A 26524-nucleotide genomic window follows, 5' to 3' on the forward strand; every position below is an offset into this window, starting at 1 on the left:
TCCTGTGCCTTTGTCTACATTGTTTCCATACTATTGCTCATTGCCAACTTCATTTGATAGTTCATTTACCTAATTTAAATTGACCTAAACTAATTTAAATTAATTAGTAATGATAAAAGTATTGTAGATAGATCATGTTTTTGGGGCCATTGAGTATCAAGTACTCTACACACATTTTAAGTTGACCCGAGTTTTATGACATGATACACGGATTTTGCAAGTTATGTTGTCCAAAACGAAGGTTAAAAAAAAAATTGTCATGTTGCCTTTCACAATGAAAGCGGAGTGCAATTCCAAGAGGCAATCCCAAAGGAGTTTATTTATAGAGTCACAGGAGACAAAAAATTAATTGGTTGGGCCAAGCAATAACTTGAAATTGCCTGTCATGGAGCGCATTTGTTATCACCCTTTACATTCCCTAAACTTGAAGTAGCTGCCATTTTGAATCCTTATTATAAAGACACAGTATAATATACACATCTTAATTAAACCCCAAAGACAGTCCAGATAAATTAGAAGGGCTCATTATGTCATAACTGGAAATCTGGATTCCAACAACCAAGTTGCACATTTGGTCTTTAGGTAAAGATTGTCTTACAGTAACATCTTATTCTATCCTGTTCAAAATATTAGCAAATATATAAAGTGTCTGACTGAACCACAATGTAGGTCAAGGGTAATGTGTCATTTGTCCTTAAAAAAGTCACAATGCTTTTGAAATGTTTTGAAATTGAAAAATAGACTCAATGGAATCATAAATTACTTTCAGATTGTTTCTTGTGCTAAGAATAAGTTTGTCATTTGTCACCTTCAGTGACTTAACAGGAAAAGTACATTCCGCCCTTTTATGTGTCCGCCGTGTTACTATGGCAGCCGCGTGGAGTAAGTCCATGGTAACCGCGTCAGCTGGGATGTTACAGCCTTAACACCTCACTTAGTCAGGGAGCAGATGTCTTGGGCAGGTCTTGGTTCTCAGCCAAGTGGAGCTTTTGTCTGAACACGCACATTAAAGACTACCACAAACATTCGGGTTTATTTTACACCTGAATCGACGAAAAAGGATACATGGATGTGCTGAGCTCTTCCAGCTGCAAGATGACGGGCAGAGACAAAAGAAAAATTTGATGTGCATAAGTGGAAACCGAACCTGACACTGATCCGTAATGCGATATTGCGTAACTCATTTGCGTGTCGATACATCCATGTAATGCCCATCAAGGCGAGCTCAGCCACAGCGGTAAGGACTGAGCTCACCTCCCGGCAGGGGGAGGCAAAAGGGACGATTACAATGTTGTTTTGGCCCGATTAAATATTTCATGAGTTTTCCATGAAGGCTAATTAACCACATCAATAGCCCAGTTCTCATTCTTGTTTGACATTTTTCTGGAGCATGATTTAGGCACTCAACCCTTCAGCAAATGCTGTGCAATAAAACATGACACAAAATCGCTGCATGCATTTGAAAGCTATTAAAAAGAAATATTTTTCAGTTGGAATGTGAGTGAGTCATTCAACCCAGTTGCATCCCCAGTTAATAGAGGGTTGTGCAACCAGTTTAGTTTGTATTTCATCTCTGCTTTTTTCAATTGAGTTGTATATGCTATAACAGCAAGCAATAAAAATGTTGTTTGGAAAAAAACTATGGTTCTTTTGACAAAGGACTTAGAAAAAACAAATCACTGTTTTCACTGTTCACTTTTGTGCTTACGTTGCCGAGCAGGTGTTCCAAGTTGTGGTCCGAAGCACACTTCCTCTGGTCCTCGGAAAGCTCCTCCACGTGGCTGTCCATACTGAAGTGAAGTCGTGCCAGCTTCTCCTGCATCTCGCGCACGTGCTCCAGTTGCTCGAAGGAGCACACCTTACCTGCGCCACACACACAGCCATGATCACATGCACATCTTCTGCGCAACGAGACAGAAAATCTTTCCGTACGGGTAAAACTAGCACTACGGATTGTTAGATTAGGCCTCTTTGGAAGATGACTTGAACTAGGCCGTTGTGTCACTGTGACCCTTTTCTTGGTTCTATGTTGTCCTGTCTATTCAAACCCTTTCACACTTAAAAGTTGAAACTAGTTAAGACCGTTACTAGCCGAGTTAGTATTTTTTTCCTTGACAATGATAACTTAGGGAATCCGCGAAACAAAAACAATATTTTTTTTACAAACTCCAACAATTCGTAAAAAAAGAATCCTGAAGATTCACTATATGGGGGGACGGGTGCAAATGTGGAAAGAAAATACTGTAAAAATAAGGAAATACAATTATCTGGCCTGGCACATGGAGAGGGGGGTCGTTGTCCCCCCCCCGACCACCCCTCTAGCTCCGCCAGTGAAGATTATTGGGTCACACATTGTTACGTGAACGAGGCGGAGCTGCCCTCCATTATGAATGCAGCCAAGAGAGTATAAGAGTAAAAATCATTTTAGAGACCTTCTTCCGCATAATTCCGCAATAAGGCCCCACGGCCGTGTCTCAATCGTTCTGGCATCCCTTAAATAGTTCAACAGAGAACACGCAGTCTTCTAGTAGTAAATGTTAATGCATTATTGTGACCGGTGAAAGTTCACTTGGAACTTTTCAGTTGGTGCAGTGACCCTGATATTAGATCTATTCTGTGAGATGAGCTGCAGACATGGCTGAAATTCATCTTACCAAAAGCCTGCAGCTTTCCCGAGTGGAAATCATTGAGGAGGTTCAAGAGGCCTCCTTCCATCTCTCGCACGTCGGACACATCGGTAAGAAAGGAGTGCTGCAGGGGGGACGACTGCACTACTTTACTGGGCCCTGCAGGCTGGGGGGCCTTGGGCTTGTCCTTGTGAGCCCTGCAAGAGAAAAAAAAACTAGAAAGCACGCAGATCATAAAGCCATTTACAGTGTACCATAGAAGGTCAGCAGCGCCGACTGGATTTGCAATAAATATTTGTAAATAAATAATTCAAAATGATTAAATGCAAATGTATTCTACTATAATTAAAAGTTAAATACAACTGAACCGCACTGAATAAATACTGTGCAAGATTTTTTCCCATTAAAGTGAAGCTACTTTAACAATATGCCCAGTTTGAAAATGTAATTCTGTGAATTTTTTATGTACCACTAGGGGAAATACTACCAACGGCAATCTTGGGACGTAGTGGTATTTCAGTGCATGAAAGTACATTTACCTGGTAGTCTTGGGTGGAGCCACCACTCCAGCGAACACCTCTTTGGGTTGTCCCGCCACTCCAACAGACCTTTTGTACTTCCCTCGGTTTTTTGGTGAGGGGGGCTGCGGCAGGCCGAGAGAGAAGGTGGCGCTTTTGCTGGCAGGTAGGACAGAGACCTTCCGTGGGTTGATAGGGGGAGGAGGTGGCTGCGGGAGGGACACTTTGGGGCTCCTTTTCTTGCGCTTGTCCTCCATCGTTCACCAATTGGCTCAGCAGAAAGTTGGTGAGCCTTTTTAGTGGATAGGCACGTGATTTTTTGGGGCTATTATTTTGCAATTATATATTTGACAATGTATGACTATTCTGGAAAAGATGCCTTTATTGTAAAAAAAGATGACTATATTTTCCGAACAATTTTGTTTAACTAAAAAAACATGATTTTACACCTGTTTAAATAATTATTTTGACTCAACTCTGCCAAAAAAATATCCATGCATGTGATCATAAATCAAAATGATGAAACATAATTTATTACACATTTTTTCGGGCCTCCAGTTTGAGATCCACCACCAAGTAGAGGACTACGTGTATTTAAATGACTTTACAACAATATACATAGTTTCTGTTTCGCTATTTGGTCCCCATTACAGTGTAAATCAAAAGTGACCATTATGTTTGAAAAGACTAATTGTTTTGTACATAATATATTGTGGATTGTGCTAGTGCAGTGCCAACAACTCTTTTCAAATGGACCTCATGTGAAGACTTCCAGCGGTGGGATGGGGGAAAAAAATCAATTTTCAGGACAAAAGCAATAGAAATATTCAAATAAGATTTATGTAAAATGTCTGCAGCCATAGTTAGTGTGGGCAAACCATAAGGAGTGCAATTTTATAGTTGGACACGTAAATGGGATTACGATCATGTCGCCACTTCATCCCATTAGATTAAATCAATACTAATGGCAGTTATTTTATGGATTAAACAGAGTACACACGGAAAAAAAATCTGCGTTGGGATACAAATATTTACACTTTAAAAAGTCAAATTTAAAACTATCGTTTGCCTGAAATTGGGTGTCTTTTGTTTGTAAATACACCGATTACATGCATGCGGAAAAAAATCGATGAGACAAATGGCACTTACCGAATCAGTTACGCACGAGGGGATGCAATGGTTGCATCATCAAATTTGTCCTTGTTATTCACCTCATTTATGAGGGTAGAAATATATAACCAAGTTGTATTTAAAACCGATGCATCCGTGGAAATGTTTGTGTTAAATCGCGTCTGCGACGAGCGACGCTCTCTGCGCAGCTGCAGCCTTCAGCGGTCTTAAAGAGACAGTACACTTATTGAAATGTTCGCCCTGGTCTATGTCTGACAGGTACGTGGACGCCCTTATTATTTCCTTGACCTCGTTATGTGAAAACAGAAATTGGAGGTAAAACTACCTTACAGGTCTCAAATTAATAGAGAAATGTTTAACTGCAGAAACCGGTGGTATCCAGGGTGGCAACAATGTTAGGACAAACAATCTTCAAGGTCAGAAAACAATTTACAACCAGACCACATTTTAAGTAATACAAAAATATCTCCTTTTTATTATGACAGATCAGAACAAAAGCATGACACAAAATGCAATTTGTAGAAAAAATACAGACCTCTTGAGCCTCTTTGTCTTGAACGCACAGTAATTTATACTTAACTGACTTTCTGCTCTGATGGACTGTTTGAGTAGGAGTACGCTTTGCCTAAGACAATTCGGTCTCTCAGTAGCTTGAAGAAGGCATAATAGTTACTGAAGAGGATCAGTGCCAGCGATATGGTCTGATGCCACTTGTCGGAGCATATCAACGAGTAGAGCTGGTAAAAAATCATGGTGCCTTCCAGGATGATGAGGATGTTCAATATTCGTAGGGGCTTGTTGAAAAAGAACTGCAGGTGGAAAAGACAATGAGTCAGTTGCGAGGAATTAATTTTAATTAATGCTTGGAACTCTTAAATATTGATGACGAAAACTAGCACACTATACTCAACGTGTACTCGCCGCTTTACTGATGGGGCCAATTTGGCTAATCATCAAGGCACCAAGCCCTTTTTATTTTATCTTCTAGTATTACTCACATAGAAGCGATAATGTGACACGTCTGATGGTACTGCGACGTTGTAGTGTCCCATCGCTTTGTAGACGTTCTTATTATGTTTGACCAGGACCCCCTGTGGCCACATGTATTCTTCCGTCCACCTGAGAGCAAACACAACAGAGGCGATATTTCAAATTGTTCTCAATTGGCCTTATCTGAGTTGCCTCTGCAGTTCTGAACTGTTGAGTGTTACGTACATGTGCTGGAGGACGTTGGAGCAGAGGGACGGGTCGACTTTCTGCCAGCAGCCCAGGTGAGCTGCAGCTTTGTGGAGCAGGTCGCAGTAGCGAGGTGGCAAAATGTGTCTCATGAGGATGACCGACGTGCTGACAGACACCAGGATGAATAGCTCGCAAGACCAGCGTTTGTCTACATACTGTGTGCTCTAAACAGGAAACAAAAACAAAGGAGAAAAAAATCCATGAGGTGTGGCTTAATCCTCTGGTAACCAGGACAGTGATTCTATGAGTGGGGCTCCCTCTAGTGGTGCGTCAAAGAAAACCAGCAGGTTTAAACGTTTTTTCTTACATTTAACATTTGTCGGGTGCGGGGGGGTATTTTTTATTATATTCTAAAATCTCACCTTGACAAACCAGACGGGAACAAAGGCCACATAGTAAGCACTCAGCATGGAGCTGAGCAGCATCTCCTTCATTCTACAGTTAAAATCCATTTTGAGGAACTCCACCTCTTTGCGAATCAAGTCTGGAGAAAGGCAGCAGGCATGAGTTGGCAAAACCTGGACGCCGTACAGCTGACTGGTGTGCTGCTTCCAGGTTTCCTTGAGCACCGTCAGATAGTCCCGCCCTCTGCCTACGCCGCCAAGCTCCTTGGAGCCGATGCTGGCGATGGGGGAGAGGGCACCTATACGACGCAAGTCGCAGCTCAACCGGACAAATGGAATATACATCCCGAATCTGTGGTAGAGAAGATGCACAAGAATAGCTTTTAGAGTTGTACAGTAAACAATTACTATGGGTTAAGTGGGCAGCTAAAACCCAATGGCTCCAATCAGGACCAATATATATTAATTTAATAAATTGTTTCCCTCCAAAAAGGGCACACTCATCCTAATGTTCCCTTTTATTTACATTTCATATTTTAATTCATATGCTATTATTCTACACATTCTTCAGTGGAAATAAATAAAAAATGATGGTTAAGTGTTCTCCACATTATTGAGTAAGGTGACATTTTACTCATGAACCAAACTGTTTTAACAAGGGCAACTAATGTGCTTAGGATTGAATGTATGAAATGTAAATGGTGCGGAGGGGAAAAATGTCAACAAGATTAAATGATAATAATTATTTAATAATATTTTTTAATAATTCCAAATTGAGCCTGTGAAACAAGTAATTGTCAATGAAAACTAACTTTCAAACTTTTAATTGTCCCAGTGTTAAAAATGTGTCAAAAAAAAAAAACTGAGGCATTGCGTCTTATCAGCAGAGGTAATGACGTTGTAAATGTAATGTGATAGAGATAAGAATAACAATCAGCAATGTGAAAAAACAAGTATTTGGATGGCAAACAAGAACTGCTTATTAAAAACAACAAAAGGATTGCAGTTGCTCCTTCAGCTACATATCTGGTGACATAACTAGCCCTTGATTTAGGAAGAGCACATTGTTAATCAGATAAACTCAGGGTGGTGTGGGGACAAATACCAGGTCAACTATGTCAAAGTGTCCATGCAAGCGTACTCGGTAGCTCAAGGTCCAAAGTTCCCTGAACCAAGCAGACATGATGGTACTCACGGGTAGCAAAGGAAGAGCAGGCTTAGCACAGAGTAAGTTCTGAAGAGATAAATGAGGGAGCGGCACAGACTCCAGCCTGTTAGCGTAAGCACAGCAAACCTTGCCGTCACTAAGAAGATGGAATGAGGAAATGAGAGCTTCCCACTCTGTGATGCCTGCAAGAGGACATTAAGTTTCTATCACATTATGTATCAAAGTCAAACAGTAACAAGAGAATTGCTCAAATTCCAACATCAGTTATTTTTATTTGAGTACTCAAAACTCCTCAAATGCAGCATTAAATAAGGGGGAAAATAAATGTTCTCACCTCTTTGACGATTGCTCCGATTAACCTCCGAGCCAGAATGATGACTATGAACACGAGCATGTTATAATCAATCAGGTGGAAGTTCTGTAAAACACATGCAATTCTTGATCATCAGTTTACCGTATTTTCCGGACTATAAGGCGCACCTAAAAACCTAAAATTTTCTCAAAAGCCGACAGTGCGCCTTATAGTCCGGTGCCTTATATATGGACCAAATTCCTAAATTTAAACTGGCATTGTGTCATGAAATCAATCATAAGTGGCCCGCTGAAGACTATGAATCATGAATCAAAAGACTATGGATCATTATTTTGTGATTATAAAGTAATTTGTTGCATCTGAAGTTAAAATAAAAAAGATAAAATGGAGAATGATTTGGATTAAAAATCTGACATGATGCATTAATGGTGCGCCTTATAGTCCGGTGCGCCTTATATAAGGACAAAGTTTTAAAATGGGCCATTCACTGAAGGTGAGCCTTATAGTCCGGTGCGCCTTATAGTCCGGAAAATACGGTAAGTTTTACATTTCATTCTTTTAGATTTAACTCACATGACAATCACAATAATATCCACGTCGCTGTTCAGGTACTCACCAGTGAAGTGTGTGAGGGCGGATGTGATGGCGGGTACCACCACACAGTCTTGTAGATGTTGACATAGTGGACAAAGAGGGCAATGAGGTGGCAGAAGAAAAGATGGAGCTCAAACAGCACATTGTGATCCCCAGGCAACTCAGGGATCTTGCAGTGTTTCAAGGGCACGACAGTCTGCGCAGCCAACGGAGGGCTGGACATGCAAGCTCCCGTACCACTCCTGCAAGTGGGGGATAAATGGATTAGACTCTTGACGCTTTTTTACATATTGCAACCGAAGGATTCAAACAACCTTGTGCGAGATCGAACCCCGGTAACAGGGGAGCTGGTGGAGTGGTTGCCATTGCTTACTGAGCCTGGTTCACTGCCAAGTGGGGGTCTGCAGTAAGTCGTGCGGTTGGCCCCTCGCCTTCCACCTGCCATGACACCCACCAACAGCTCACTCCTAAAAGGGATCTTCTCCTTTCTATGAGACCTGTTTAGAGAAGGGGGAAAGTGTCAAAACAACCAGAGTAGCACCTATGGAATGATGCTATATAAGTAGCTGACGTCAGCATGCAAGTAACACATTAGGAATCCTATTTTGCTCGAAGGTGTGGTCTAAACAAGCACAAGCAATCAATCGCTATTCCGGAAATATACGTTCACAATATAGTAACTCACTCTGCAGTCAAATTGTAACTCTAATAAACACCTTATTACAAACTTGTATAGTATTTCGCACTTGCTGCACAGTCATCCCTTAGAATTTCACGAACTGAGCTACGTCACAAAGCCGTTGTACAACATGAGCCTGGAAACATAATCATCCAAGCCATAAGACAAAAGCTGCAGGGAAGTGGGGGATCGTACAAGGACGAATGGGCCGGGAGGGTCTTTCCGCCAAGCACCATGCTTGATTAAATACAAAGATCGAAGGCCTAAGCTAAGAGTTCATGAAGCGAGCTAACGAGCGTTCAGCTAGGATATATTAAAAAAGATGAAAGCCTACCAGCACACTGATCGTCAAATAATGTTTCGCAGCATCAATTTCCAATTAAAAACAATAAAATTTAAGAAGATCTATTGAGACACTGGCGTGTTTTTTATTGGAATCACCAAAGGCGTTCATTGTTGTTGTACAAGCGCTGATAGACGGCAACGCAGATGTTAGCAACCAAGGGGGCGGAGTCTCAGTTAAAGATACAGTGCCAACGTCATAACGCTACACTTCAAGGCCAGAACGTCAGCTTCCTAGCTCTAAGGTTGTTGGACGATATTGAATGTTTATATTATATTATTATTTTTTGGAATATATTTTCAAAACACTATGTTGAAAACATGCAGCGGGCTACTGACGCCCCCGTGCCAAAGTTTGCACACCACTTGACTACGCAATGTTTTGCAGTTGACTACCAGTACAGCACATCCTGCCTAATTTTTATGACAAAATATGAATGAACAATTAGTTATCCTTTATAAGTCTAATTTACTTATATTGTGAGCTGGAGGTTCATGGGCCAATGCAACTTTTCAATTGTGAAATCCCAGTGCATCTGGTGTGATCTTAAACTGCCACAAAAGGTCAAACATATCAAAAATGATAATACAACTTCCTCATAAGTTACATTGTAAACTTGCTTACATTGTATTTTGGTTATCTGTAGATAAAGGAAGTATTCATCTCTTGGCAACCATAAAAAATGTGCAATAAGTCAATGATGCATTAATTCCAATAAATATATTTTATTCAAGTCAACATTAACATTGCAAGTTTAGACTGAACTGGGTAAATTTTTTTATAGATATTGAAAAAATCCTCATAGAGGAAAGATGACTTGTCTCCTCAGAAAACATTCTGCAAAGCAAAGTGCGGGTTGAGTGACGACAAAGCAGCCTTGACTGCTACAAAGTTTCTCCCGCCTTTCAAAAGGACACTTGAATGACCTGAGTAAGAAACAGAGCAAATTTTAGTTTCTTTGACACAGGATGTAATAAAATGTTTTTTTCACCAACCGTGATTGCTTAGGGATCTTGGAAGCAGTTTTGTCTCCAGCATTGAGACATGTCACTTAACACCTAAAAAGGAAGACAAAATGAGTTCTTAGCAGCACAAATACGCACACTGAACATGGATTCGTACTCACACGGGCAAACATGCAAATCTAACATGATCTAAAGATTTAAGCAACTCAAACATGTTTTTTTATTTTCATTATTGGGATATTACTAATCACAAGTATTGTTAGGTGATATATTATGAAATGAATTTTCATTCATCACCAATCTCCAAAAATTGTCAAGGTATTGCATTAAGTTACGACTTATTTTTATTTGAGCAAGAGTTGCATCACAATTTCTGATCTATTTTTGTACGGCTTATTTTGCTCGGAACAGCTGATACCATTTTGCACTTTTTTTTTTAATTACCTTATACTTGGTCACAAAATAAAACAAAAATCTAATAGATGAGAGTTGGTTAGTTTTACCTTCATGTGGCGATCTTTTGGCTTTTAGAATCCTCCCCTCAGCGATTTTTGTCTTTTATAAAAAAGCAGCCAGCATGACTTTGCTTCAAAGTCAAGACCCCTGCAAGCTTGGTTTGAAATATTGTTGTTACTTCAAGTGGCTGACGCCTTCTAGGATTGCAGATACACTAAAGGTTGACGACAATGCATATTCAAGCAGGAGATCATCAAATCCAACTTCTATTTGGCAGACCGTACCTCGTGGAATGATGAACTTTATTATTGTCAGTGACATTACAAGTATAGTTTAGGAAATTTGGAAAAACAATACTTAGTTCAAAGTCCATACACTGTTTTGTTTTGCTTTAAAGAAAAATCTTACTGACAGTACACAGGTAGCTTGTTCAGCGTCAAATACATTTTTACATGTTCACCAAGGGAAATCTTTTCTTTTTTTTTTTTTTGGTACAAACAAAGGCAAAATACCACTTTTAAATCAAGTTTAAACTCAAAACTAGAAACTTTATTAAAACAACGCAATGCAGAAAGACATTTGGATAAACGCGTTTAGAATTCTATTTAGCCAAACGTACACAATTAAGCATTTTTTTTTTTTTACGTGTCTTACAATATACACAGTTGTCCTACAGTTATGTACAAACTATTGAGAAGGCTGCAGCCACCTGGCACACACATTGAGAATTGGTTGGCTTTCAGTATTTTTGAGAGTTAATTGTGACAAATCATATTATCAAGCATATTTTTTTTCCTTTTGTTGTATTTTATTACAATAAGATATGATTGACCTATTAGAAGACAAAAACTCTTATATAAGATTCGTGTTGGACCATAAAACAATTTTTTTTAGACTTCAAATTAACTAAGCTCTTTTGTTCCGTTTGTAAGAACTAGATATGGAAGCTAGATTTCTTTTGCCACGATAATTTTGTTATGATAATTAAAACATAACCAGTAAATATTGCTAAAATATGAATGCCTCGGAGGTTTGTCACGATGGAACCGCCAACTACTAATTTTAACAGTTACTACGAAACCACACTTTTTACTCCCGGAAAATTGAACACGTGCAACAAAATCTGTGCTAAAAATGAGAAACTATTAAAACTAAACCATAAAAAGAGAAGGGAAAAACCATGGAAATTACTTTTGAAACGTTAAGTGAGTTACAATCGAAGGCAGTTGCCGTGGCAACCTTCTACCGGTAGCTGTTCAGAATCTTCCATAGGGATGCTCTCGATAGGCTCCTCTTGCCTGCCTCGCCGGAGCAGCCTTGCCTCCGGCTGCAGAGGCGGCCCATGTGCTCTCCCAGTCCTCCTGAGCTAATTGGGTGGAAAATTAAGACAAAAAAATACATTCATCTATCTTTCAAATTTGGACATAAATAGCATTGAATACTTACAATATTGCTCATAGGCGGCTTCCTGGGGCTCTCCATGACCGTAGTCATAATACTCAGTATCCCTGTAAAGAGATTTCATATGTAAGTATATTGTGCTGAAATGTAATGGCAAGTTCTTGTTATAACATTCACTTACGTGGGTAAAGGTTGTTGGCTATAATAATTTTCATATCCCTCATAGGCTGGCTCTGCATATGAATCCTCATAAGCAGGCTGGAAGGAAGATAAATCACTGAGTACATTATCTTGGCAAAAAGATGTCAAGACGTGTGTTTGATAAACCATTTATTGAGATGTCTAAATAAGAAAGCTATGTTTAATAGCTTACATAGTCTTCATAGGACTCAGGTTTGGATTGGGAGCCCGACGGGGGGACTTGCTGGTGTGAAAGGGCAGCGGCGGGGAGCATCCTCGGTGCCCCGGTAGCAGGGGGTCTGGACCGTGAGGAGGAACCTCCTCGAGTGGGAGTCGTGGGTCCACCTCTACCAGCTGGCACGCCTCGAGAATTGCCCCGGCTTACTCCTCCTCGTGGGCCGCCACCGCGCATGGCCCCACGAGGACCACCGCGGGGAAGTCCACGCCCTCTGTGGAAACCAGACCAGTTGGCACTTTTTTGCCCCAAAGGAGCATCACTAGTTACATCAGTTTTACCTCGGCCCGGGACCTGGTGGTACACCTCGGCCTCTTCCCATAGGCCCGCCACGTCCCCTGGCTGAACCGTCGTGAGAGCCATTCAGGAAATGGGGGTCCATATATGGGTCATACTCACCAGGTTCCTAAAAAACAAATTCTTGTCAAAGCATTGACAATATCAAAGTAAAACAGTGTTATGTAAAATATGAGTGACTTACTGGGATCAGGAACTTTTTGACCTCATCCATCGCATGAGCCATGCGAAGGTAGGCGTCTGGGATGGGCGCCATCACTTCAATGAAAACGTGCAACTCCAATGCAAGGTGAGCATACTTTGCTTCACCGCCATTACGTAGCGCTTCCTCCTAATAGGACAATTCAAACTCTAGTACAACTAAAGACAAAGGGCAAATCATGCATTATAGAATTGAGAACATCTAAATTACGTGCATACCTTAGTCTTATCCCTCATGGAACCTTTTCCCAAAACTGAAATTTTTGCACCAGTTTCCTCTTGTAGCCTCTTGATGGTACTACCCTGTGGCCCCAATAGCTTGCCGACAAAGTTGACCTTTTGAAATTAAACAGAAACGATTTAGCACAGAGTCTTCCCTGGTGACCTCCAGTTAAGGAGCAAAACCGGCTGGTTTGCAGAAATCAGCTTAGACTCATGAACTTATTTTGAGTCATTTAAGATGAGCACAATGCAGAAACCTCTACTAATTACTATCCTTGATTATCACAAAACCAAATCTATCATGCTATAATTATACAATGGGAGTGCAGAATAGCGGCATTTTATTTTACGATTGACTTACCCTGGGATACTGCTTGGATGGTATAAGTACACGCTCTTTGAGCTGCAGAGTTTTTGTAGCAAAGAGGTCCAAGTATTTCTCTTTGTCTTGTTCTTTCTTAGGTTCACCTTTTTGGATCCTGTCAATCTCTGCAGAAGGTGAACAATGAACATAGAAACCAGGACACGAGGACATGCAACGACTCAATGTTGGCACAACGGGGGCACACTCAATGGGAAACATGAACAGTGACAATAAAGATAGTTTGTTGGCCAAAGGAGATCCAGGTTACGATTATTAATATTAATATGGCACAAATGATACTCCAAACCTATTCCATCAAATGGCGATGACAGTCACGCTAAGAATTGGCGGTAACACAATACTAAAATAACCACAACTAACTCAAGAATATAGTAGTCAATCAGGAATATATTCAGAAATCATAACGCAATCATGGATGATTCACGTGGACATCACGTGTTTAAAACGCCAATGTTTTGGATGAACACATTGCAATGCTTTTCAATGATTCAAAAAACGGGCCGTGGGTTGCTCATCACCAGACGAATCAACTTACCAGCAGAAATAAGCTTCATGGCGTGGGTGAAAGATGAATCCAAGCTGTCCTTCTCGGCCAGGAGCTCCGGTAGGTATTTTGTGTCTTCCATTTTGCTTTCCTCGTAACCAGGTCTCACACGATGGCGGACTTCAATTGGCCTCTTTGTTAGCACTTGCTAAGCTCAAACCTCGCTAACGCCACTGGATGGAACAAACGCAGCGTCGCTCGCCGTGCTGAGGCTTCGTGCAACTCAAGACAGCAGCAAAAAAGCGAACAATAGTCCTCGTGATCAACAGCGTCGTGATAATTTAGTCCAGTGGAGGTTCGGTGGCGGTGATGTTACCTTCCGTCAACGGACAATGGGGAGATGGCGCAGCTGCATATGAACGAGAGGAGAAAGAGAGGCAGCCGCCGGAAATGACGTACTAATCACCAATCTAAAAGTTTAAACCCTTGTAATTAAATAATAAATAAATAAAATAAATAAATCCGATTAAGGTAATCATTATCCTGTACAAGTAAAAAAAAAAAAAAAAAAAAGTACAATCTGAAATGTAGTTAAAGTCAGACATATCTAAGTTCCAAGTCTATTGATCAATCCAATCAACAATGTATTTTGCAATTATATAGAATTATAAAAGAATATTTTAATACATTGTTTTACATACAGCACTTGCAGCTGTTGCTTAAGTGCTCTAGAAACAGAGATTACTTGGCATGAAAAAATGCACACATTACATTAGCTCAGACTATGAAAAACTACATACCATATGCCACAATGACATGGATTTGCTAATGAGTTTTAAAAAAAAAAAAGAAAAAAGGGGGAGGAATATCTTGTTTCTCAGAATCCGATAGGTACCTATCACTTTTTGGGAGTAACATTAATGTGTCATCAGAAGTATCCAAAGAACACTGCTGAAACTGCTTTAAGATTGCATTTTTTCAAAATATATTTAATTTCCAACAACAGTTACCACAAAACAATGCAAAGGCAATTTACTTACATTCAATCAGGGGTCAGCAACCTTTTTTTTAACTGAGGTACGTAATTCATGCAATTGTGCTATCAGATTGATACATACATCTGAAATAGCAGATTTTATAAAACTACTCATCATCTATGGTTGGAAAAGGTCACAAGCACAATTTTGGTGACCCTTGATGTACAAAGATTCAAGAAAAAGTTAAAGGAGTGCATTTTCCATCCCTCCATCTATTTTCTAACCACCTTATCCCGTATGGAAGGAAATTCTTGATTGATGGACTTAAGAAGCATTGTTTTTCTTAATAGAATAAATATTCAGTAAAAAACAACAACATTGATAACCCTTTCAAAAATTAATCATGATTGAAATATTCAGACAATTCATAAGCTATTAATAGTTAATGTAGTATCATACATTTCTAACCTATCACAGAACCCAAAAGCAGCAAATTATATTTTACAATTAAATCATCAAGTTCTTACATAAAAAGGCCATTTAATTTGGCCATAAATGTACTCCAGTCCTAATGAACTAGCTGTGTGACCATCATTTTGAGGTATCAGATATCAATAATTGCAAATATCTCTGGTTTTTCTTTATCGTGGATTTGCATTGCAGAGTATGTGATGGCTTTCACCTCCGTACCCTAGGAGACAAAAACAATTTTTGTTACTTTGTCATTTTTTCTCTGAACAACCTTTTGTCAGGATTTGTACCTGTGGATGCTTCGACAGTGAGAATTCTTCACCCCACCTTCAACACACAAAACGTGTGGGTAAGATTGTGAGGTAATTTTAGGCAACATAACAGTAAGTAACAGTCCTGAAGAGGTCAACATTACCCGATGGAGCGAATCCTAAAATGCATTCTGTCAATAGACAAAACTTTGACCTCCTGTTGGAAGAAACATAAATGAAACCACAATGAAGATTGTAACAATATAATCAAATTGTTATTTTAGAAGTATAGTAATAATTGACTTGTCGCACACATTCCAACAATGTATCAGGTTTAATCGGCTATGTGTTAAATGCAAAATTCCTCATCTTGCAGTTGGCATAGGAACTGATTGTTTATTGCTTTTGTGAAGCTACAGGCAAGTTGTGAAAAACATACTCACCCGAGGAATAAAGAACATATCAGCACTAAACTTGTACAGCCAGTCGTCTAGGAAGTGGAAGAGTAATGATTCAAAGTCTTCCCCTGTAGACATCCGGAGAAAAGTATGACTATTTATAGAGAATTAATGACTGCATTCAGATTTCTCACCTTCTGACTCCACTTCTACAGTATCGATGGGTTCCACTGTTTCGGTGTCCGTCATGTAGCCAAACATGCCCATGGCACATTGTTCGAAGGCTTCCTCCAGAGTGTCTCCCCAGGAATGAATTCTGAGAAAGCATAACCAAATGTTAACACAACCATGACCTAACCTAAAACTGTGAATAAACTCTTGACATAATAGGGCACTCACTGTACATCGGCTGTATGATCCAAATCTGTAAGAAATGAACACAAGGTCATTATTTTAGACAAAACTCAGGTCTTGCTTTTGAAACAATGTAACAGGTAATGTTAACTTTAGAACGTCACTTCACTTTATTTTAACTGTAAATCAAAATTAGCCTTACTTATTACTAGGGCTGGACGATTTTAAAAAATCACAGATCATTCTGTTTATTTACTTCACTGGTTCTTCTATATCAAACAAATTATTTTAGGTGTATTTACCTGACATGTTTCGGCGGGTTCTTCCGCCTTCATCAGAGTCAAAATTCTGTTTATTTGTTTAAAGTGTGTCTTAAATTCACTGCTGAGATAGGCAAACAAAGAAGCCTATTTTGTCAACCGTAAATCACATTTTTATGTTGAAATAATTCTTATTTTCCAGCCATATCGCCCCCTAGTGAGCATCTGACGACAATTCAACATCAAGTACACACCCGTACAGTGTCACCAATTTAAGCTAACACTTAAACTCTAGTTAAAGTTTAACTTACATTCATATTTTTTTGTAATTGAAGGATACTTGGATTTAGTTTCTTTCATCGCATCTGTCAGATCTAACGCGCGATCGTCCATTTCAGGGCTGTGCGGTGTGTCAAGTGTAGAGATGATCCGAAAGAGACTTCCCGCATGTCGCACTTCTCAGTGGTTTCCAACATGGTTGATAGGGCGGGACCTAGTGTTGGCTCGTGAGTGAACGATTCGTTCAAAGAGAACGAATCGTTTCAGTGAACGAGAGTGAACGAATCACTTCCTAAAGTGATTCGTTCTTTTTTTCCTTTCATATATAACTTCAACCAGTAGATGTCAGTAATGCCCATTGAAGCTGGTGCTACCTCGCCGTAAAACAAAACGAAGAAGAAAATCAGCCAATCAGCAGCGCCAGCGAGCGTTAGATGGAGGAGGGACTTTACGAGTCAGTGACGTAACTTCCCGTTCACGAACGAGTCGTGAATTGCATTTCCCGTTCACCAACGAACGAATCTGTGAGTGAACGAATCACTCACTGTGATTCACTCAGTGATTCGCATTTCCAGTTCACCGCGAGAACGGATCAGTGAGGGAACGAATCCTGGCTTTCCCGTTCGCGAACGAGTCAATGAGTGAACTGCCTTCTTGTGCATCAACGGATCAGTCAGTGAATATGTTGCGTCTCCTGGCGTGAACTATGGAAGCCAGAACGTAGATTTACGATTTACTTATAGCAGGTTTTAAATAACGTGGATGCATATATATGCCTAAATATTGTTATCCAATATATCGACTGCAGTTTCACATTAGATTGCTGGTTCGAGATGTACTTTAATTATTATTATTATTATTATTATTATTATTATTATTATTATTATTATTATTATTATTATTATTATAAACATTTAAGTTATAACTTGTCTGGTGTTTTACTCCTTGTTTTTATATTCGCCAATCAAAACATAAAAATCAGACATTTGGTTAACTGCTTTATATGACAATATGTACATGTGTTTTACGTTATCTGAGTTGGTGTCCCCAAAATTAACAAATGTCGGCATAACGGTTTTTTTCAACCTTTTATTCAAACACAAACACATTCGATATATAATAACACCATCAACTACAAGCCAACAAAAACAAAATTAAAACCTCAATGTCGGCATAAAGTGTGTCGGCTGGCAATGGCATAGCGGCAACGCTGTCTGTCACTCACTCGTGAATCTTCGCGAACGACCAATCAGCAGCGCCAGCGAGCGTTAGATGGAGGAGGGACTTTACGAGTCAGTGATATATATATATATACGTATATATATATATATATATATATATATATATATATATATATATATATATATTGATATATATATATATATATTTTGATATATATATATATATATATATATATATATATATATATATATATATATATATATTGATATATATATATATATATATATTGATATATATATATACACATACACACACACACACACACACACACACACAAACCGGATTCGGTTGAAGTTGGGAAATTTTGTAAAATGTAAATAAAAACAAAATACAATGATTTGAACATCCAATACACTACAAAGACAATATATCATCAAGGCAAAATAATAACAGTAGCCATAGAAACAAGCACCCTAACTCAAGTAATACTACTATAGTTCATAGTGCATATGTCATTTGTGAATACGTGTCGTTAAACAGCAGTTTTAAACATGAAGGACAAAAGGTCAAAGAAATGGATAAGAAGTTGATTAAATACTTTGGCACCCCTGAAATGAAGACTAAATTTGGACAGGGAAGTTCGTGTGGGGGGCAACTTAAGTCTAGCATTATTTCTGGTGTTATGACAGTGATAGTCTTCCCTTCTCCTGTAAAAGCTATTGAGTGTAATGGGGAACTGATTGTGGGTTGCTTTGAAGACAAACTGAGCTGTGTCCTTTCCTTTTAATAACACTCAATAAACGTTTTGGAAGAGAGGAGATGTTGGGTTCACAACATTTATCTGAAAAGAATCTCACAGAGGCAGGAGATGTCTTCCATGGCAAGCGACTTTTGCAGAAGGGCGCAAACCAGACACACAGCAAGTGTGGCTGAGATTCGCGCTCTTCCTCCAGTTTAGTCGTGCCTTTTATTGAGGAACAACAATGGGGCAAGTGTACATGAATGCGTAGTTTCTTAGGCAGGAAGGACACTCCACAATTACATCTCATGACCACAGAACAACAGGGATACTATTATGGACAGGGCAGTATGGTCGTCTCATGATTTTAGCTTAACAAAGACGTAGTCTTAGTGCCCCTGGGATGCATACCTCTGTGGCGTACTCATGACTTCTACTTAAATAAGACGTTTGTCTGCTTCAGCCATCCCATGACAACCTCATGATCTGTTCATGTATAGCTAACTATGGGGCATTGTGTAGCGCGACTCATGACTCCAGTCAGGGGCTCCTTAGCCAGCCATATGCTCCCAAGTCATTATCACAAGGTCAAACTGTCACATACTGTGGAAGATCTTGCACACATAAGTCGATACATAGAATCCAATGATAAAAAGTACATTTTCCCCAACAATACTAGAATAGAATTATCATAAAGTCTGCTCAAATAGAAGGTGAGAACTTCATGGATCATTGCTCATCTACCCAAGACACTCAGAATTCTCAATCGACTCTTTGGAAACTGACTGAGCAGGCAACAGGGTTAGGTGTGGGCTTCTGTGTGCCTGATTAGGCTTACCCTTTGAGAGAATTTTAGGCCACAAACTGAGCATGAAAAAGGTTCCTCGCCAGTGTGGATTCTTGTGTGCTTTTTTAAATGTCCACTCTGAGAGAATATTTGGCCACAAACTGAGCATGAAAAAGGTTTCTCGCCAGTGTGGATTCTTGTATGAGATTTTAAGCTTACCTTTTGAGAGAATTTTTGGCCACAAACTGAGCATGAAAAAGGTTTCTCGCCAGTGTGGATTCTTGTGTGTGTTTTTAAATGTCCCACCTCAGAGAATTTTTGCCCACAAACAGAGCATGAAAAAGGTTTCTCGCCAGTGTGGATTCTTGTATGAGATTTTAAGCTTACCTTTTGAGAGAATTTTTGGCCACAAACTGAGCATGAAAAAGGTTTCTCGCCAGTGTGGATTCTTGTGTGCTCTTTTAAATGTCCACTCTGAGAGAATTTTTGGCCACAAACTGAGCATGAAAAAGGTTTCTCGCCAGTGTGGATTCTTGTATGAGATTTTAAGCTTAGCCTTCGAGAGAATTTTTGGCCACAAACTGAGCATGAAAAAGGTTTCTCGCCAGTGTGGATTCTTGTATGAGATTTTAAGTTTCCCCTTTGAGAGAATTTTTGGCCACAAACTGAGCATGAAAAAGGTTTCTCGCCAGTGTGGGTTCTTGTGTGCCTTTTTAAATGTCCACTCCGAGAGAATTTTTGGCCACAAACTGAGCATGAAAAAGGTTTCTCGCCAGTGTGGATTCTTGTGTGCGTTTTAAAAGTTGCCCTGTGAGAGAATTGTTGGCCACAAACTGAGCATGAAAAAGGTTTCTCGCCAGTGTGGATTCTTGTATGAGATTTTAAGCTTTCCTTTTGAGAGAATATTTGGCCACAAACTGAGCATGAAAAAGGTTTCTCACCAGTGTGGATTCTTGTGTGCCTGATTAAGCTTACCCTTTGAGAGAATTTTTGGCCACAAACTGAGCATGAAAAAGGTTTCTCGCCAGTGTGGATTCTTGTGTGCTCTTTTAAATGTCCACTCTGAGAGAATTCTTGGCCACAAACTGAGCATGAAAAAGGTTTCTCGCCAGTGTGGATTCTTGTATGAGATTTTAAGCTTTCCTTTCGAGAGAATATTTGGCCACAAACTGAGCATGAAAAAGGTTTCTCACCAGTGTGGATTCTTGTGTGCCTGATTAAGCTTACCCTTTGAGAGAATTTTTGGCCACAAACTGAGCATGAAAAAGGTTTCTCGCCAGTGTGGATTCTTGTGTGCTCTTTTAAATGTCCACGCTGAGAGAATTCTTGGCCACAAACTGAGCATGAAAAAGGTTTCTCACCAGTGTGGATTTTTGTGTGCATTGTTAAATGTTCCCTCCGAGAGTATTTTAGGCCACAATCTGAGCAGAAAAAGTTTTTCTTTCTTGTGTACATTCTCATGTGTTGTTTCAAGCTACTGCTATGAGCAAAACAAATTCCACAGTGAGAACATTGCCTGTGTTTGTTTTGAGACTCATCATCATCATCATCATCATCATCATCAGCAGCAGCAGCAGCAGCAGGAACATGTGACAACACCTCATCACTATCTGACGGTGGAGCTGCTTGTGATCCTCCACAGTGGTCTCCATCACCTCTGGTCATTTGTTGACTTGAGCTGCAGCTGGGAGGCTCCGCCCCTGTGCTCACCTTATGTTGACCCTCATCTAAACGCTTCACAGGAACCCCAGTCAATGGCATCTTGCAGGTATCTTCCTCCTCCTTTCTAATGTCGCAGGAGTCCTCTCCCTCCTCTTCATTACATGGCCGCTCCGGCTCGTCCTCTTTTATAGTGCATAGAAACTTCTGCTCCATTTGTTCATTGAAGTGGTGGACCTCTTTGCCCACATCTTCCTCTTTAATGCGAGTGCGGTCTGGCTCCTCCTGCTTAGGACGAATAACTTCACTGATTTCTGCAAAACAAGACAAACACATATTAACAATGAAAGTACAGTTGAAGAGAAACTGGCAAAACCTATACAAGGACTTTTTCAATCAGCATATCACGCATGATTTCAATAGAATTCTACTAAAAATAAACACTGGAAGAGGATTCATAATAGAAGCTAGACGTGTACTAACCTGCTCTGCGCAACACAACATAAGGCTGCAGCCAAAGATGTTCCAGTCGTCGACGACTGCGGTCCTTTTCCTTCACGTACTCTGCTGTGGTCCCAGACATTTTCACACTGCAATCACAACACTTGTTCAACAATGTTTGTGTTGGGTTCACAACATTTATCTGAAAAGAATCTCACAGAGGCAGGATATGTCTTCGATGGCAAGCGAGCTTCTGCAGAAGGGCGCGACCCAGACACACAGCAAGTGTGGCTGAGATCCGCGCCCTTCTCCCAGTTTGGTCGTGCCTTTTATTGAGGAACAACAGTGGGGGGAGTCTACATGAATGCATGGTTTCTTAAACAGGAATGACATCTCATAATTACATCTCATGACCACAGAAACAGGGATGCTATTATAGAAAGAGCAGTATGGTCGTCTAATGACTTTAACCAGATTAAGCAGGAGGGTCTTAGTGCCCCTGAGATGCATACATCCGTGGCGTACTCATGACTTTAGATTAAATAAGACATTTGTCTGCTTTAGCAATCTCATAATAGACTCATGACCTAGTCATGACTAGCTAACGAAGGAGTTTATTGTATAACGCAATTCATGACCCCGGCCATGTGCTCCTTAGCCAGCCATATGTGCCCAAGTCATTATCACGAGGTCAAACTGTCACATACTGTGGAAGATCTTGCACACATAAGTAGATACATAGAATCCAATGATAAAAAGTATATTTTTCCCAACAGACATTACATCTCATGACCACAGAACAACAGGGATACTATTATGGACAGAGCAGGGGGGACACCCTGAACCGGTTGCCAGCCGATCGCAGGGCACACAGAGACAAACAACCATTTGCACTCGCACTCACACCTAGGGACAACGTGGAGTCTTCAATCGGCCTACCAAGCACGTTTTTGGGATGTGGGAGGAAACCGGAGTGCCCGAAGAAAACCCATGCGGGCCCGGGGAGAACATGCAAACTCCACACAGGGAGGGCCGGAGGTGGAATCGAACCCGCAACCTCCTAACTGTGAGGCGGACGTGCTACCCAGTGCGCCAACGAGCCGCCTGGGGGATATCCAACACTATTTTATTTTTCATTTTATTGATCCACATGAACATGAAAAGCAGAACAATACAAAATCCTAAACAGCCACTAATAAAAACTAAGCAACTTGCCCTGAATATGAACACACAACTAAAAACAAAATAAAGTGTAATGAAAAATACAAAACTATTATCATCTCAAGGCCAGTTAACTTTATTTTCAAATTCATTGGTAAAACTAAAATGAAATGAACTTCTCACAGCAGTAAAGGGAAGGAGTTCAGCATCTCAATCAAAAGGTGCATACTAGAATAGAATTATCATAAAGTCTGCTCAAATAGAAGGTGAGAACTTCATGGATCACTGCTCATCTACCCAAGACACTCAGAATTCTCAATAGACTCTTTGGCAACTGACTGAGCAGGCAACAGGGTTAGGTGTGGGCTTCTGTGTGCCTGATTAAGCTTACCCTTTGAGAGAATTTTTGGCCACAAACTGAGCATGAAAAAGGTTTCTCGCCAGTGTGGATTCTTGTGTGCCTGATTAAGCTTACCCTTTGAGAGAATTTTTGGCCACAAACTGAGCATGAAAAAGGTTTCTCGCCAGTGTGGATTCTTGTGTGCTTTTTTAAATGTCCACTTTGAGAGAATTTTTGGCCACAAACTGAGCATGAAAAAGGTTTCTCGCCAGTGTGGATTCTTGTGTGTATTTTTAAATGTCCCACCTCAGAGAATTTTTGCCCACAAACTGAGCATGAAAAAGGTTTCTCGCCAGTGTGGATTCTTGTATGAGATTTTAAGCTTTCCTTTAGAGAGAATATTTGGCCACAAACTGAGCATGAAAAAGGTTTCTCGCCAGTGTGGATTCTTGTGTGCCTTTTAAAAGTTGCCCTGTGAGAGAATTGTTGGCCACAAACTGAGCATGAAAAAGGTTTCTCGCCAGTGTGGATTCTTGTATGAGATTTTAAGCTTTCCTTTTGAGAGAATATTTGGCCACAAACTGAGCATGAAAAAGGTTTCTCACCAGTGTGGATTCTTGTGTGCATTTTAAAATTTACCCTCCGAGAGAATTTCTGGCCACAAATTGAGCATGAAAAAGGTTTCTCGCCAGTGTGGGTTCTTGTGTGCCTTTTCAAATGTTCACTCCGAGCGAATATTTGGCCACAAACTGAGCATGAAAAAGGTTTCTCGCCAGTGTGGATTCTTATGTGCATTTTTAAATTTACCCTCCGAGAGAATTTCTGGCCACAAACTGAGCATGAAAAACGTTTCTCGCCAGTGTGGATTTTTGTGTGCATTGTTAAATGTTCCCTCCGAGAGTATTTTTCATCATCATCATCATCATCATCATCATCATCAGCAGCAGCAGCAGCTGCAGCAGGATCATCATCATCATCATCATCATCGTCATCATCATCATCATCATCATCAGCAGCAGCAGCAGCAGGAACATGTGACAACACCTCATCACTATCTGACGGTGGAGCTGCTTGTGATCCTCCACAGTGGTCTCCATCACCTCTGGTCATTTGTTGACTTGAGCTGCAGCTGGGAGGCTTCGCCCATGTGCTCACCTTATGTTGACCCTCATCTAAACGCTTCACAGGAACACCAGTCAATGGCATCTTGCAGGTATCTTCCTCCTCCTTTCTAATGTCGCGAGAGTCCTCTCCCTCCTCTTCATTACAAGGCCGCTCCGGCTCTTCCTCTTTTATAGTGCATAGAAACTTCTGCTCCATTTGTTCATTGAAGTGGTGGACCTCTTTGCCCACATCTTCCTCTTTAATGCGAGTGCGGTCTGGCTCCTCCTGCTTAGGACGAATAGCTTCACTGATGTCTGCAAAACAAGACAAACACATATTAACAATGAAAGTTACAGTTGAAGAGAAACTGGCAAAACCTATACAAGGACTTTTTCAATCAGCATATCACACAGGATTTCAATAGAATTCTACTAAAAAATAAACACTGGAAGAGGATTCATAATATAGGGTGTTTCATAAAGTACGCAGTTTTTAAAAATGCAATAAATCAGCCAAAATCGATGCAAAATTCAAAATTTTTATTTAATTTCATTCAACATATACTTCAATTTAATAATGAAAAATGATATCGAGCATATGTCCACCTCCAATGGGACGTCAAACGCTTTGTGTGGCGGGCTCCATCTAGTGTGGAAACTGAGAAGTGCAACAGAGTTGAGCTCAAGCTTCTTGTGCGGGCCATATTCAATTATGTTTTCAGAATTTGCTGCGGGCCAATAAGACCCCTGGTATAGAAGCTAGACGTGTACTAACCTGCTCTGCGCAACACAACATAAGGCTGCAGCCAAAGATGTTCCAGTCGTCGACGACTGCGGTCCTTTTCATTCACGTACTCTGCTGTGGTCCCAGACATTTTCACACTGCAATCACAACACTTGTTCAACGATGTTTGGCTAACAAAAGTGTCTTTTGGACAGCGGCGAGTGAGCTATTTGTTGAAGTAATTGAATATAGGTGATCTCGTATTTACGCGATAGTATTTTGTGCTGTGCTAGATAGTTTGGCAAGAAAATACACTTAGCAAAAGAGTCTAGTCCAGGGGTGGGCAAACCTTTTGACTTGCGGGCCGAATTGGGTTCTAAATTTTGACAGGGGGGCCGAACCAGGAGCAGATGGATGTAGTGTTTGTGTGAAGTAATATAAATGACATGTAAAAGTCATTGCATAAAAGGTTTTTACTTTTAGTAGATACTAAAGCATGGATATTAAAAAAAGCTTTTTGAAAACAAATGCATTTATTAACAGCATTAAAACAATATTTCACCAAAAAACTACTATCAGTGATTCTTATTAAATACGACACTGTTATGATGAATAACATTTTCCATCACTTCCACGCCTGCAGGTCACATTTATGAAATATGTTTATCTAATGAGGCGAAATCACATCTAACGGCAAACATTCTGACCAAATACATCATCTTGAAGAATCAGTGAAAGAATACATCTAAATAAAGCAATAAAGAAATCAATAGTATTGTTGGTTTCCCTTTTTTGCTAGTGCATCATAGTCTGGAGTAAAATTTGTTGTGGTAATTCTTAGGATAGAGCCGAGGTGTCGGTCCATTAACCTAGATCTGTGACGGGCTTTGTTGACGTTCATGTGGCTGAACGTCTTCTCACACACGTAGGTCGAGCCAAATTGTCCACTCTTTTTTAACATTCGGCACTCAGTGTCCACCTTTCTTTTCTTCGGGCCACTCATTTTAATGGAAGGATTCCAGGGGAAGGTTTGTGGGTGGCATTAGCGTAAAACTGTATCTGAAAATTACGAATTACGAGAATATTGACGTCACAGCCTACACTCGAAATTCGGCACTGATAGATGAAATTACTATGTATTCCTGAGTACGCACACGCACTTGTGAGTGTGCACCGAGCTTTCTGACACGGCTCCCGGGAGTAAATGCGCGGGCGGGCGCTTCCCCTACTACTATTTATTCAGGTTTGGCGGGCCGGATTAAACGGCCCCGTGGGCCGGATGTGGCCACGTCTGGTCTAGTCGCTCGCATTGTTTCACAACGCCTATGTACCTAGGAATTCCTAACAAAATAAAAATAGGTGTTGGAATAATTAGATCAACTTTAGCTTTTATCTATGGACTGTTGTTGATTGAGGCCATTCGTCTTATTTTATATAAACATGACTGCTCAATCAGAGCACGTATATGTTGGGTTCACAACATTTATCTGAAAAGAATCTCACAGAGGCAGGATATGTCTTCGATGGCAAGCGATCATCTGCAGATGGGCACAATCCAGACACACACAGCAAGTGTGGCTGAGATCTGCGCCCTTCCTTCAGTTTGGTCGTGCCTT

General features: G+C 40.3%; 5 protein-coding genes across 6 annotated transcripts; all 5 read right to left on the reverse strand.

The window, feature by feature from the left end:
- Positions 1-196: 196 nt before the first annotated feature.
- Positions 197-4485, reverse strand: ccdc28b (coiled-coil domain containing 28B). Its single transcript, XM_037242231.1, has 6 exons — positions 4295-4485; positions 3167-3418; positions 2655-2824; positions 1709-1863; positions 1066-1088; positions 197-993 (listed from the first exon to the last, which is right to left on the reverse strand). Exons 2-6 carry the CDS (start codon positions 3400-3402, stop codon positions 939-941), a joined length of 639 nt encoding a protein of 212 aa, XP_037098126.1. The 5' UTR covers positions 3403-3418; positions 4295-4485; the 3' UTR covers positions 197-938.
- Positions 4486-4721: 236 nt separating this feature from the next.
- tmem39b (transmembrane protein 39B) lies at positions 4722-9140 on the reverse strand. The gene is made up of 9 exons (XM_037242228.1): positions 8948-9140; positions 8249-8431; positions 7957-8176; positions 7362-7445; positions 7055-7209; positions 5878-6211; positions 5492-5679; positions 5275-5395; positions 4722-5085 (listed from the first exon to the last, which is right to left on the reverse strand). The coding sequence occupies exons 2-9, from the start codon at positions 8377-8379 to the stop codon at positions 4852-4854; spliced, it is 1467 nt and encodes a 488-aa protein (XP_037098123.1). The 5' UTR covers positions 8380-8431; positions 8948-9140; the 3' UTR covers positions 4722-4851.
- Positions 9141-9657: 517 nt separating this feature from the next.
- Positions 9658-14235, reverse strand: khdrbs1a (KH domain containing, RNA binding, signal transduction associated 1a). 2 transcript variants are annotated; one of them, XM_037242230.1, is made up of 11 exons: positions 13834-14235; positions 13275-13402; positions 12911-13027; positions 12675-12821; positions 12475-12599; positions 12152-12407; positions 11960-12036; positions 11824-11885; positions 11569-11743; positions 9952-10014; positions 9658-9882 (listed from the first exon to the last, which is right to left on the reverse strand). In XM_037242230.1, the coding sequence occupies exons 1-9, from the start codon at positions 13922-13924 to the stop codon at positions 11634-11636; spliced, it is 1113 nt and encodes a 370-aa protein (XP_037098125.1). In that variant the 5' UTR covers positions 13925-14235; the 3' UTR covers positions 9658-9882; positions 9952-10014; positions 11569-11633. The 2 variants fall into 2 exon arrangements, with proteins under 2 accessions (XP_037098125.1, XP_037098124.1); XM_037242229.1 differs by having other exon boundaries at positions 9662-9882; positions 9952-11743.
- A 508-nt stretch (positions 14236-14743) lies between these two features.
- Positions 14744-16983, reverse strand: zbtb8os (zinc finger and BTB domain containing 8 opposite strand). Its single transcript, XM_037242030.1, has 7 exons — positions 16805-16983; positions 16279-16303; positions 16074-16195; positions 15925-16007; positions 15646-15698; positions 15521-15557; positions 14744-15450 (listed from the first exon to the last, which is right to left on the reverse strand). Exons 1-7 carry the CDS (start codon positions 16884-16886, stop codon positions 15364-15366), a joined length of 489 nt encoding a protein of 162 aa, XP_037097925.1. The 5' UTR covers positions 16887-16983; the 3' UTR covers positions 14744-15363.
- A 3468-nt stretch (positions 16984-20451) lies between these two features.
- On the reverse strand, positions 20452-21447 carry LOC119116349 (myeloid zinc finger 1-like). Its single transcript, XM_037241658.1, has 2 exons — positions 20674-21447; positions 20452-20456 (listed from the first exon to the last, which is right to left on the reverse strand). Exons 1-2 carry the CDS (start codon positions 21353-21355, stop codon positions 20452-20454), a joined length of 687 nt encoding a protein of 228 aa, XP_037097553.1. The 5' UTR covers positions 21356-21447.
- Between the last annotated feature and the right edge of the window lie 5077 nt (positions 21448-26524).

The sequence above is a fragment of the Syngnathus acus genome, chromosome 22, assembly GCF_901709675.1.
Source record: "Syngnathus acus chromosome 22, fSynAcu1.2, whole genome shotgun sequence".
NCBI classification, from domain to species: Eukaryota; Metazoa; Chordata; class Actinopteri; order Syngnathiformes; family Syngnathidae; genus Syngnathus; species Syngnathus acus.